This window comes from Arachis hypogaea, chromosome 16, assembly GCF_003086295.3.
Source record: "Arachis hypogaea cultivar Tifrunner chromosome 16, arahy.Tifrunner.gnm2.J5K5, whole genome shotgun sequence".
In the NCBI taxonomy this organism is placed as follows: Eukaryota; Viridiplantae; Streptophyta; class Magnoliopsida; order Fabales; family Fabaceae; genus Arachis; species Arachis hypogaea.
The window spans coordinates 17240394-17254396 of record NC_092051.1 but is presented as its reverse complement, the minus strand read 5'-3'; the positions used below and the strand labels follow the sequence as shown (position 1 = coordinate 17254396).

Genomic DNA, 14003 nt, shown 5'->3' with positions numbered 1-14003 from the left:
TTATAATTCACAAATTATTTTAACTAAATAATTAATTATTATAATAATCAAATCTAGTATAGTAGAATAATTAAATTTACAATCGAGGAATGATCAAACTTGTTTAGAATAATATAACAAAAAATTCATGATATAATAAATACATATGTTGATACCTGATAAAATTAATAATTGATTTTTGGTGTATAAATATTGTATTGAATTTATTTTGGTTGTCTATGATATTGACATGTTAAAGATTTATCCATTGTGGATCTGAACTCTAATTTTTGAGATAAGTGATAATCCCAATTTTATTTTCCAAAATCTAATTTGTCTCATCTCATGCTCAACTATTTTGGGCTGAAAATTGGCCCAATGAACTGTTCAGTTCTTATGCTTTAAAAAAAAAGAGAGAGCGTATTGGAGAAGCTTTTAAAAATGGAACCTCATGACCAAAAAAAAAAAAAATTTTCAGCTATACTCTTCTACCTCTAGTGTACTAGTGTTGTGTATGATCTTGTATTAGTCTAGTGTATTCTAACTTCTAACCGCCAAAATAATAAATGAACCAAAAAATTTTCCCTCGCTCGCGCGACATCTGGTGAATGCGTTCTTCGTCTTTTGGAGATGAATTTTTCAAACGAACGAAAGAAGAAAATGACGGATTCGCAGTCCAATTCAGAGATTTTCAGTGTTCGGATTGTCTCCATCGACTATTACATGGCTCCGCCGATCCAAGGCGCCGATATCTGTTACAGCAGCTTCCACGGTACGTACCAAAACCACAACGAATTTTAGGGTTCACTGTGTTTCAAATTTTCATAGCATCTGTTTCGTTCTCATAAAATAGTTGACTTTCTTTCGCTGTTTGAATTTTGTGAACTAAGGGGGAAAAGTGAAGGAGGTTCCTGTAATAAGAGTGTATGGTTCTACTCCTTCAGGCCAGAAGACTTGCTTGCACATTCACCGAGTAAGAAACCGGATTACATAATTAAGTTTCATGTTTAGTTCCATTTCACTACTGAGTGCAATTGCTGCCAATTTTGCTATTTCAAATTAACGTGTTTATTTTTCAGGCTTTACCGTTGTTTCTGTCCTTTTGTACTTTATGATATGTTCGGATTATATTTTAAATTCGAATTGAGTATTCGTATATATGTTTGTAGGCCTTGCCTTATATGTATGTGCCATGTTCGGATATACCACTTCAACCAGACCAAGAAGGTGATGGCAAATTAACAATTTGTGTATTTAGTGGTCCCAGTTTAGTGTGTTTGTGTGTATGTTTCAAGGTCAATTTCAAGCATCTGGATGATGCTTTTGATATATTGAATGATCTCCAACATTTGTGCTCCCAAAAAATAGTGACTTAATTCTTGGAATGCAATTTTTTATGGTATTGCACAGGTGATGCATACACGAATAAGGTTGCTGCTTCTCTCGAGAAAGCCTTGCAGGTATTACTGTATGTGTTAGGATTAGGATTAGTTTAAAACTATCAAATTTAGGCCTTCATTTTAGTGCTAGTGTTTATATATATAGTCTTACATAAATATGGTGCTGTGTTTATATATATATAATTTTTTACATAAATATGTGACATAATTGAGCTTCATTTCAACTCCTGCAGCTTAAAGGCAGTGCTGGTTCAACAAGGCAGCATGTGCATGGCTGCAGCCTTGTACGAGCAAGAAGATTCTATGGTTACCACTCGTTTGAGGAGTTATTTGTTAAGATATACCTGTATCCAAATAATTTTTATTTATTTGTTTTCCTTTTACATGTTTTCACATGCATAGTTTCATGGCATGCATATGCCACATACTTAAATTATGAGAAGCCGTCATAGAAAAAAACAGGGAAGCCTTAACTGGAGGTTAAGATATTATCCGCAAGATGTCTCCCGTGCTGCTAATCTTCTCTTGGTATAATCTCAGGATACAAAGAATTTTGTCTGTTAATGCAAAGTATTTTTGAAACTATTATACATTAGTTTGATGATACGGAGAATTAACTTTCATGTTGACTTTTCCTTTCCAGGCTGGTGCTGTTCTTGACAAATGTTTACAACCTCATGAATCACATATTCCCTATATTCTTCAGTTTCTGGTATGTTCTTTCATATGAATTGTTATAACTTGGTAGGCTTACCTAAACATGACAAAATCTTTATCTTCTTAAATTAAGTCGATTCTGTTGCTTATATGGCTTTAATGCTTTAATCATAACCACATCTTTATCTTCTGACTGCATTCACCTGGCGATTCCCCCCCCCCCCCCCCCCCCTGTTTTTGTTAGGTTGATTACAACTTGTATGGCATGGGTCATTTGCACCTAACAAAGATGAAATTTCGCCATCCTGTACCAGACTCTTCTCACAAGAAATCAAGTATTTATAGCGAGCACATAATGGTGAGTTGAAATTCTTAAGTTGTCAAAATGCCCTTGTTTACCTACTAATTGTTGCCTGGTTTGTTGATATATTTCCATATTTATGTTTGATTTCATAATCTTTTCATTAGGCAGACTCAGGTGCTGATGTATGTTTGGAGTCAAAGATGTGGATATCTTCCACTGTCCCATCTGATTGGATGTGGTCACCTGCCGATGACTTTGGTGCTTCATCAAACAATAAGCCTTACTGCCCTAAAAGGCAAAGCACATCTGAGCTTGAAGGAGATGCTTCTGTAGATGGTTTGTTTGGTTTCTTGGCCATACTAACACTTTCAAACTCAAAATGCACGTACACACCTACACTTGAATATGTACCGCTTTCTTCTGCTACTGCTTTCTCTGCTGATTCTAATGATATATACTGTGTTCTGGCAGAGATTCTTAATCAGCAATTTATAATGTATTCATCTCTCTCACAAACATGCTCGGATGTGAAAATGGTTCAATCACTTGTACCTATATGGGAGGTAAATGATCAATCTCTCCTCCTATTTTGCATGTTATATTGTCTAAATTTTAGCTAAATCAATTGACTTATGTTACAGGAACAGCAGAAAAGGACTGGAGTTAATGAGGCTACTATGCCTCCTGATCCTGGAAAACCACTTCCAGAAGATGTTATGAAGCTTCTTTCTGCTGGTATTGACTTTGAGAAAAGACTTATTGAATTGTGTAACATAGCTGGAACCACTGTGTCTTTAACTCCTTCTCAGAAAGAATTAAGGTTTGTGAGGAATAATTTTCACATGATGAAAATTTTGGTTAATCTCACATGTGAATCCTGATGATGCTGATGGAGAACACTTGAATTGTTTTGCAGAGAAACAGACATAATAGGCTCAGCATCACCACCATGTTCATTAAATGATGCCAAAATACACGAAGATGGGGGTGATAACAGCTTCAGTTTGTTGCCTGTGGACAAAATGCATTCATCTGAAATAATTGGATCGTCGGACATAAAGGCAAGGAGTCATCCATGATTTTCTTCTACAAATAAATTGACATTATTATTCTCACCCTTCATTTTGGGAAGATAAGATTTAGGAGTTGGGAAAAGGCTTTGTTGTGCTGTTGTTTTATCTCAAAAATATTCTTTGATTTATATCTATTTGATTGAATGGTGCTGAAGGGATAGATATGTTCAACCTTTTTTTTTCCCCAAACAATCTATTCTATTGGTATTATGTCATGCATTTTCCATATTCTACTCTTTAGGCTGCAGAAAGGGAAGCCCAACATCTTCTCAAGTGGCTTGCAACTTCTCAAGCTGCAGAAGATATTAACTCTGATGATGAACTTGTTTGTGAAATGATGCTGAGTCCCCAGCTACCAGATGCAACGATTGATAAACTGCTGGAGAAAGTTAATATGCAATATGAGAGTGAGTCGCAAAAGGAATGTCAGGATATTCTAGATTCAGTTGATGATATGCTTGAGTTGAAGTTTTCTAAGCAAAAGCCTTCTTGTTCAATTGATCATGGTGATCCTATTGAAGTGTCAACTGAGAGTATAATACCCCAAGTTGATGGTTCAGCTGATGATGAATATTCAATTCCATGTGCTAGTTTGGCTGAAACCTCTTCTGCAGCAGAGAGAAATAGTGAATCCAGAAGGCTGTCTGAGTACCATGTCATGCACAGCACTGATACAGCCGTAGTTAGTAAAGATAAGAGGAGTAAGCAATGGGGGTCTTTGCCTTTTTCAGTGGCTGATAAGGTTAACTGCAAAGGAGAACAAGCTATAATGCAAGTGACTTGCCCATTTGAAAGTCAAAGTGGAGATTCTACTGATTCTGATAATGGGGTTAGAAAGAGTGCTCGTATTACAAGAAATGTGGGCAGAACTGTTTCAGAATCAAAACAACAGAGATTTGTTAACTGCTCTTTGCGGGACTTGATGAGGCGGAAGCGATCCTTTCGAGTTGAACAAACTGAATGCGATTCTGGGACAACTAAAAAGCTTGTTTTGGACAGGCATGAGGGATCAAATATCTGCCTTTGGAAAAAACGAATGGATTTGAGCACAATTCAAACCAACGAGGAAGAAACAAAACTCCTGAAAAATTGTGATCTTAAACTGAGCAATCATGATAATTTAGTGAGTCGGAAACTGCCACTTCCAGATGGTAAGGATAGTTTCTTACAGGATGATATGCAAAGCGATGAATGTTTTTCTGAAAATGAAATGGAGGCTCCAGAAGCAAGTGATCTGTTAAGGACTTCTGGAAATCAAGGTTCTTTAGTGTATATGCCAAATCCCTTTCCAGATGTTCAGTTAATGCGAACAGATACCGATTATAAAATCATAACTCCTGAGAGGTGTCAACAAACTTATTCTGCATCTTCAAGCAGTGTACAGAACTCATCCATTGATAATAAAGTGTCATGCAAGCCTAATTGCACGAATCAAGATTCTCATGGCAGCATATCTTTTGCACAAGAAAGCCAAATTCCAGCAATTTACACACGAGTGTTGCTTAATGAGAGAGTTGATAATAAAAAACATGGTGTAAATTTACTGGGTGAGAAGACTATTGTCTCAGAGTCTATTGATGATGACTTGAAGGATAAACACATGGAATTAACTGAAGTAAGTGCAGCTAAGGAAACCTGCTCAACTGACAAGAATCTTGAAAATCTTTTACCCTTGCCAACCATGCCTGATTCCCATTTACATTTGGATGAGGAAAGCTGTGATGAAATGTCAGGTTGTAACCTTACCTCCTTTAGCCTTGCATGTTCTTTTTGCCCCCTGCATTTACTTTTTTATTCTATTTCCGTCACATACATTGCAAGGGTGAATCCTGTCATATACATTGCAAGCTGTGATGAAATGTCAGGTTGTAACCTTACCTCCTTTAGCCTTGCATGTTCTTTTTGCCCCCTGCATTTACTTTTTTATTCTATTTCCGTCATATACATTGCAAGGGTGAATCCTGTCATATACATTGTAAGGGTTCTGGGTCCATTTCTACTCCAGAAGCATTGTGGTGAATCCTTTCTCATGTCTATTGGTAAACAAGAGAACCTCTGATGACCTAGTTTGTGTGTTAATATACTGACTATTAATCAGCCATCATTTATTAGGTGGCTATGTCATTTTCCTTATCCTTAAGATATATACATTTTGGCAAAATATAATGTTAAGTATCTGAAGAAAGTGGAAACCAGACCTTAAAAGCTAGCTGATAAGGAGGAAGAACCACTCTCTTTATATACAACATCAAGCATCCCATACTACCTGATGTGGGACTTTTGAGCATCCCATAATACCCAAGTCCCTAACAATGCACTGCCCCTGGACAGCCGACGTCCACGGCGGCTTCACTCTATCGACATTGACTCAACGGTAGCCACTTTGCCACCAGCTATCAGTATTCGGTATTCGGTATTCACCTTAATCCAACCTATAGATAGCCCTTTCCATAATACCCAAGTCTCTAACAATACACCGTCCCTGGAGAGCCGACATCCACGGCAGCTTCACTCTATCGACACTGACCCAATGGTAGCCACTTTGCCACTGGCTATCAATATTCGGTATTCACCTTAATGCAGCCTATAGGTAGCCCTTTCCATGGCGCTAACAACCACGTTCTGATACCATTGTTAAGTATCTAAGGAAAATGGGAAACCACACCTTAAAAGCTAGCTGATGAGAGGGAAGAACCACTCTCCTTATATACAACATCAAGCATCCCATACTACCTGACATGGGACTTTTGAGCACCCCATAATACCCAAGTCCCTAACATATCATCCCTATGAAGTATGTTGATCTAATGGAAAGTGAGGCATTTTTTGCAATCTCTAGACTCAATTCTTCTTGTTTAAAAAATTCCATGTAGTGTGACAGATTGGTTGTTGTTGACTTTATTATGTTGTTTCTTCTTCCATTTTCTAGTATGATCGTTTGGGTTGTGTGATTAAATTTCTGACTAGATTTTGTTTATTTCATCAAGGGAATGCTCTGGATGTTTTTCTTCCCATTTCCACAAAGGATTCCCAGAAAGAGATGAAGACTTGGAATAAATATGTTGCAATCAAAGCTCCTCGATCTCATGGGAAAAAGGATGTTGCTATCCACTATCAAAATGATGGCTCTCACGTATACGTGCTTACACCTAATATTTTGCCTCCGTCTGTAACCAGTGTGCAGAGATGGCTATCTCTAGATGAGAGAGGTATATAACTATATACTAAATGTCCAAAAGAGCATTTCGTAGATGACAAATGACTTTCTTTTTTACCTGTCTTATTTGCTTACTAAAATATAGTAATGAAAAGAATGAAACCCTCACATATGAAGCTATACCTTTTTTATTCTTTTTAAAGAATCAATTTAAGTATTCAAAGAGAGATATAAGTGATTAAATGGAAATCTTTTTGGAATTTTGTTGATTTTTCTTTACCCTGTTGGTTGTAATGATTATGACAAGGGTACACCATATACCTTTTCTAATCGTGCTAATTTATGCTTGACTTGGGGCATATTTCAGATCACACAAGTCAAGAAACTGAAGTAGAGGCCAAGGATGTGCCTGAACACACTTCTGGACCTACTCTCCAGCCTAAGCTTTATGATGATAGTAGTGCAGAAAAGAAACCAGTCAAACCATCATGCATTAATGAAGGACAAACAGAAAGAGTGAAGGCAAGTGCAGATGGTTCACAGGATAATTCACAGATATCAGGCCCTATGAGGAAATCAAATTCTACCCCTCTGAGTCAAATTGGCTTTCGAGACCCTTCAAGTGTTGGATGTGGACAGCAATTGACATTACTCAGTATAGAGGTACCTGGATAATGTTTTTCTTAAAATTTTTATACATGCAAAGTCATGTAGACTTTTGTCGAGAGTTCTTTGTTGTCTCTGGAATCTGCATGCTGGATTCTGATCTGAACAATTTAATTTGGTATACGGATCTCAAATTAACTTGTGCCTACAATTCAGTGAGATTTAGATACGTAACTTATTCCTATACACAAGCATTAAATTGGTCAATCACTGGTTATGCTTTAAATGAGATGGGCATGATAAACAACCATATTAGCTGACTTAGTTTTTGCATCAATATCGGTAGGTCCTTGCTGAATCAAGAGCAGACCTTTTACCTGACCCTCAGTTTGATGCTATCAACATTGTAGCTCTTGGTTTTCAGAATGATTGTGATTCTATTATTGAAGTTCTTGTTCTTTTGCATAATAAATTTGAACCTTGTCAGAGGTATGATATTGTCTACTTTGTATCATCCTTTACTCATTTCCTTTATTTTTAGTATTAGGTGACAGATTTTATGCTCCATTATATTCTATATTTCTTTAAAATCATGTTTCTTCATTTGTTTTCAGAAGTTTTGATGGCTTAGTAGGCTGCAAAGTGTTGGTCTTTTCTGATGAAAAGCACTTGTTAAAGGAATTTATAAATATTGTCTCTTCATCTGACCCTGATATTTTGATGGGCTGGGATATTCAAGGGTATTCTCTTGGTTTCCTGGCAGAAAGGGCTTCACGATTTGGTTTAGGATTACTTAACAGTTTGTCACGAACTCCATCTGATTCATCGGTTGCTTCTGAAGATGTGAAAATTTCCGGAAAAGGTATCTTGGAATTTGACGATCCTGATACTCCTAGTATAGATTGTTGTGTACAAGGAAGTTCAATAATTGAGGATGAATGGGGACGGACACATGCAAGTGGAGTTCATGTAGGTGGCAGAATTGTCCTTAATGTATGGCGGCTGATCCGCGGAGAAGTTAAGCTGAACTTATATTCGATTGAAGCTGTAGCTGAAGCTGTATTGAGGCGGAAAATTCCATTCTTTCACAACAAGGTGCTGACAAGATGGTTTTCAAGTGGTCCTGGACGAGCAAGATATCGGTGTATCAAATATGTTGTAGAAAGAACAAAGCTGAACCTTGAGATCTTAAACCAACTTGATATGGTATGGTAGCATTGCAAGTTTAACTCCATTATGGGGTTGTTCTTGGTGAATATTTATATGCAGATAGATTGAGTACTTCTTTTTGGCTATTTTATTCTATTAGGAGTTTTATTTTTATCCTTGTTTGGGCATGCTAGAAATCTCAAAACATGTTTGCAATTTTACATATACTTTTCTAGTTGCTTATGAGTTAGTTTAAGTTTCTTTTATAAAAGCTAATTGATGATGATACAGTAACAGATTCTGGTATATTTGTTAATCTATGGTTAGGATTACAATTTCCAAAAATAATTTAGGTTTTATTTTTATGACTTTGGTTTCACTAGTTTGTAGTTTTTCCTTATGTCATATATATTTTTCTGCTGCAGGTGAATCGGACATCAGAACTTGCTCGTGTCTTTGGCATAGACTTTTTTTCTGTTCTATCACGTGGTTCACAATATCGGGTTGAATCCATGTTATTGAGGTTGGCCCATACACAAAACTATCTTGCTATCTCACCTGGAAATCAACAGGTCTGTATAAATTTTCCATCCTCTTGTTAAATGCTTATGACTATTGTAAAAATGAGCAGATTCTGGAGGTCTTTTCTTCTAATTTTTTCAATGTTGAGTTGTTACTCATTCTACTTGTGTATTTCACTTGCCTTCCTAAAATGATGTGAAATTGTGAGTTTGTAGTTTCTATGGTATCCATTTATTTGGTTTTGTATATTTTTGTTTTTCTATAATTTCTGTTGGATGATGTTCTATTAATTAGTAAATCTTATTTACTAAACTAGTTGCATTTTACACGTCTTCTATTGAATGCTGGTTTCTTTACTCAAATCCAAGGACTTGACTGCTCATTGTTGCTTCATTTAGGTTGCTTCTCAACCTGCCATGGAGTGCCTGCCTCTAGTGATGGAACCCGAGTCAGGATTTTATTCTGATCCTGTTGTTGTATTTGACTTTCAATCTTTATATCCATCTATGATAATTGCATACAACCTTTGCTTTTGTACGTGTCTTGGCAAAGTTGTAGCTTCGAAGGCTAACACGCTTGGGGTCAGTTCATTTTCGCCAGAGCAACATGTTCTTCAGTATTTGAAAGATCAAATTTTGCTCACTCCAAATGGTGTTATGTTTGTACCTTCCAAGGTGATTCAATCGGTCTTTATGTTTCTATTGAGTAGACATGACCCAGTTTTCTTGACCTATTGACTTTTACATTTTTTTGGAGTCCTGGATTTAATTAATATTAAGAAACCTGCCTGATTTCGTCAGAACTGTAAATTGCAAATGATAGGGCTAGCTTATGATTAATTGATTATAGGAAATCCGTCTATATTTTTTCTAGAGATTTTGTGTATTAAAATTTAAACCACTGCGGCCTGTTTCCTTTATATTCCATTGCAAAATGAAGGAGTTTTGAACTTAATATCAATGAAGCTGAATGAATGACATTTACTTGATATAACTGTAAATTGCTAAATATTGCGGAATTACTTCTTGTTTAGTTGATCACTATGTGAGCGTTTTGTTCCATCACCTCCCCCTTCTTTTGTTTGACAAACTGTTATGGAAACATTTTTGCATAACTCATTTATGTAGAGTATGAAATAACTTAATGTAATTCAGGTTCGCAGAGGTGTGCTTCCCCGCTTATTGGAAGAGATCTTGTCAACCAGAATAATGGTGAAACAAGCAATTAAAAAGTTGGCTCCCTCAGAGCAAGTGCTTCAGCGGGTATTATCTTGTGACTTGGATTTAATAACTCCTAGTTGTATATTTATTTAATACTACTAGTATAATAGTAAAGACAAAAAAGATCATATTTTCAATCTGGAAATTTCTGAAAGATAAGTTTAGAAATTTAAAGATTATTTTCTAAATGAATGCATTTTAAATATTTTTGCCTTCATAAGTTACTTTATTTTGGGTATTTAGTTGCATCTGACATCTGTTTCAAAGATGTGGTTCTTCTGTATTCATTATGAGGAAGAAATCGCCAATTAGTACAATTTTTCTTTCAGATATTTAATGCAAGGCAGCTGGCATTGAAACTCATATCCAATGTAACATATGGTTACACTGCTGCTGGATTTAGTGGTCGCATGCCTTGTGCAGAACTTGCAGACAGTATTGTTCAATGTGGCCGTAGTACACTGGAGAGGGCGATCTCATTTGTAAATCTACATGAAAAGTGGAATGCTAGAGTTATTTACGGAGATACTGATAGGTATCACTGTACAATCTACTATATATAAAGGGGATTGGGAGAGGTTTTGGTGCACAGATATTTTGTTATTTATAAGATTGGTACCTAAAGATCATTTATTAAGAGAACAAAGCACTTACCATCTTGATCAATTTATATTTTTTATTATTACACGATTTAATAAATAAATAAATGAGTGGATTAGTGTCTATTAATCCACTAGTATATCTAATTAGAGTTAATCATAATAACCTCTTTTGAGATTTGCCTAAATGATAATCAACTGTTCACATATTGTTATACATTTATGTGGGACTGGAGGGAGTATAACATTCTTAAGTTATATATATCCTATTAGTATTTTAGTTCTAAAACATGGCTTCATTAGGCTCTTTATGCTCATGACTTTTTATGAGTTCTGGGTTAGCATTGCAAAGGGATTGGGTTCATGAGGTGCTCTTTGAGCTGATATATTTTTCTTTCCTCCTCTTTTTCCCTATTGTTTTCTTCATAGGTTTTTCACCTTTCTCTTTCCTTTTCTTATCAAACCTCCCCCCTCCCCTCCAAACACACACACACAAGAAAAAGAACCAGAAGTATTCTTTAACTATCTAAAATAACTGCTGAAATTCCCAAAGATATTCCCCATGACAATGAAATAGAAAACTATATATTATGCATGATTTCCCTCTGGCCGTGCGTCACTATATTGTGATTGTCCTCAGATGTTAAGAAAGATTTCTGTTAGTAACTGCATAATTGCAAATCAAGCTTTTTCATTTGTGAATTCTTATGTCTTTAGAACCTGTCTATTTCTCGGTGATTTGTGATTGTTATTTCTTTATGAAGAAATGATTAGTAAAGTATTAGGGCTGAAAAGAAAAACTGTTTTGGTAAAGTTTCTGTCTTTCTGCAGTATGTTTGTCCTCCTTAAAGGACGCACTATCAAAGAATCTTTCCAAATTGGGAGTGAGATTGCTTCTGCTATCACTGCTATGAATCCTAGTCCTGTTACCCTGAAGATGGAGAAAGTTTATCAACCTTGTTTCCTCCTGACAAAGAAGCGATATGTTGGCTACAGTTATGAAAGCCCTGAACAAATTGAACCTGTTTTTGATGCTAAAGGTATTGAGACAATCCGCAGGGACACGTGTGGTGCAGTTGCAAAGATAATGGAACAGTCTTTGAGATTATTTTTTCAGCATCAGGATTTATTGGAGGTATAATGACATCAATGAGTTGGAACTCCGCTTTCAGTTATCCCATATTTTTAGTCTTAGGTAGTCTGAAGTCGGTGCAAATGCCATGGTTACAACCTTTTTGTTTGCTGCCTGCAGGTCAAATGTTACTTGCAACGTCAGTGGAAGAGGATACTTTCTGGAAGATTCTCCCTGAAAGATTTCGTCTTTGCAAAGGAGGTTCGTCTGGGTACCTACAGTGGAAGGATCTCTTCACTTCCTCCTGCTGCAATTGTGGCCACTAAGGCAATGAGATCTGATCGTAGGGCAGAACCACGATATGCTGAGAGAATACCTTATGTTGTAATCCACGGTGAGCCTGGAGCCCGCCTGTCTGATATGGTTGTGGATCCATTGGAAGTCTTGGCAATTGATTCTCCATTTAGAATAAATGATTTATATTACATTAACAAGCAAATAATACCAGCCTTGCAGCGTGTCTTTAGCCTTGTTGGCGCTGACCTGATCCAGTGGTTTTTAGAGATGCCCCGCCCCGTAAGGGAAGCATCTGTAAAGAATAAGTTCTCTTCAAATTTTCAGAGAACCAGAATTGATTATTACTATCTCTCGAAACATTGTATAGTATGTGGGCAGTTGGTCCAGGCTTCAGCACGTTTGTGTAGTCAATGCTCCAAAAATGAAGCAGCTGCTGCAACAGCAGTGATTAGTAAAACTTCTAAGTTGGAGCAAGAGATGCAACATCTTGTTGCTGTAAGTATTTTTCTTTTAAATTTTCATCCTGTTGTGGTAATCCTTTTGAGATAGCATATTTGCATGTGGAAGAAATTGCTTGAAAATGAAAAGCTGCTGCGCCAATGTAGTTATAGTTCCTCTGAATTTTTGCTCCTTTCTATTAGTCCTCTAAATTTGATACGTTTTAGTTGTTATAATTGTGATCATAGCTGTGGATTTTATTCTGTTATAGATATGTCACCACTGTGGCGGCGGTGATAGGCTTCTCGAAAGTGGGGTGAAGTGCACGTCCATTGCATGCACGGTGTTCTATGAGAGGCGGAAAGTTCAGAAAGAATTATTAGCTGCCACTGATGTCGCTGCAGAGAAAGGCTTCTATCCGAAATGCACGGTAGAATGGTTCTAATTTCTAAAAACTGAAAAGGTCGTGATTCTTGAAGTAAATCGTGTAGGGTTTGATGACATTAGTTTGGTAGGGGTCTGCTGCTGCTGCCGGCACTACTGCCGTGTATATATTTTCTTCTGTAACTAACTCTGTATTTTCACCTTCATTTCTCCTTTTGAGTTGTAATTCTATGTTCATTCCATGTAACCCAAGAGAAACATGTATATTTGTTCTTTTTGTAATCACCGATTTGTAAAGCTCACAGAAGAATAAATTAACAATCAAATCGTATTGTTTTTGTAATATTTATGTGCTTTTCACACTTCGTCGATTGTTTTTGTTATGTCATTTGCTTAAGTTCTACATATAGCCTAGAAACAAAGTCAAACAACCCCCAAATAGTTCTATTTAATGCAACCTAACACCTACAAGCTCTTAGTGAATTGAATCGAATGATAGCAATAGCATGATCGCATAAAGTCGAATTAACGAAAACAACTGATTTTTATATTAATTCCATGAATTATTAAACGAATATAATTAGACAATTATATAAAATATTTTACATTATAACGACAAATTAAATCAAGTTGGGTTGGTCTAATAATTAGTTCACTAGTTCGTTTAAGCAAGTGTTGGAAGTTCGAATCTTGTTTTGTGTATGCAACAATCCATTGGCCAATGACAAACTCTTAAATAGAGTTCTGATTCGTGACAGATTAGTCATTTGCCTGTCGGGTTGGAGGAGTAAATCCTCATAGTGATCCTGAAATTCATTCAATTATCCAATTTAGTCCTCGAAGTTCCAATTTCCTCATAGTGGTCATCCACATTGAGCTCCGAACATCATAATAGTCCCTGAGTTTATTTTCGGTGTTGACTTAGCTTACAGAGTGCTGATTCAGCTATTCCTTGCCACACTGAAGGTTCCCAACGGCTAGATGACGTGACAAGATTGCAATTGGATTCAATTTGGTCCCTATCCCATTATAAAACCCTAATTCATCCCCAATTGTTTAGATTGTATTCCTCTTCTTCTTACTCTTCTTTTTCTTCCTCTTAATCGAAGCTTTCCAAAACTATGATGGGAGGTGGGAGCATGAGGG

At 36.4% G+C, this 14003-nt stretch overlaps 1 protein-coding gene across 3 annotated transcripts; it reads left to right on the top strand.

The window, feature by feature from the left end:
* Positions 1-447: 447 nt before the first annotated feature.
* Positions 448-13219, top strand: LOC112758130 (DNA polymerase zeta catalytic subunit). 3 transcript variants are annotated; one of them, XM_025806727.3, is made up of 24 exons: positions 448-751; positions 870-952; positions 1149-1206; positions 1390-1439; positions 1613-1725; positions 1865-1907; positions 2023-2091; positions 2281-2394; positions 2505-2676; positions 2812-2903; positions 2982-3160; positions 3257-3401; positions 3655-5146; positions 6401-6622; positions 6938-7233; positions 7523-7665; positions 7791-8382; positions 8751-8897; positions 9246-9521; positions 10002-10109; positions 10397-10602; positions 11498-11801; positions 11919-12530; positions 12745-13219. In XM_025806727.3, exons 1-24 carry the CDS (start codon positions 610-612, stop codon positions 12916-12918), a joined length of 5832 nt encoding a protein of 1943 aa, XP_025662512.2. In that variant the 5' UTR covers positions 448-609; the 3' UTR covers positions 12919-13219. The 3 variants fall into 3 exon arrangements, with proteins under 3 accessions (XP_025662512.2, XP_025662510.1, XP_025662513.1); XM_025806728.2 differs by having other exon boundaries at positions 533-751; positions 2509-2676; XM_025806725.3 differs by lacking the exon at positions 1149-1206 and having other exon boundaries at positions 491-751.
* Positions 13220-14003: the final 784 nt, after the last annotated feature.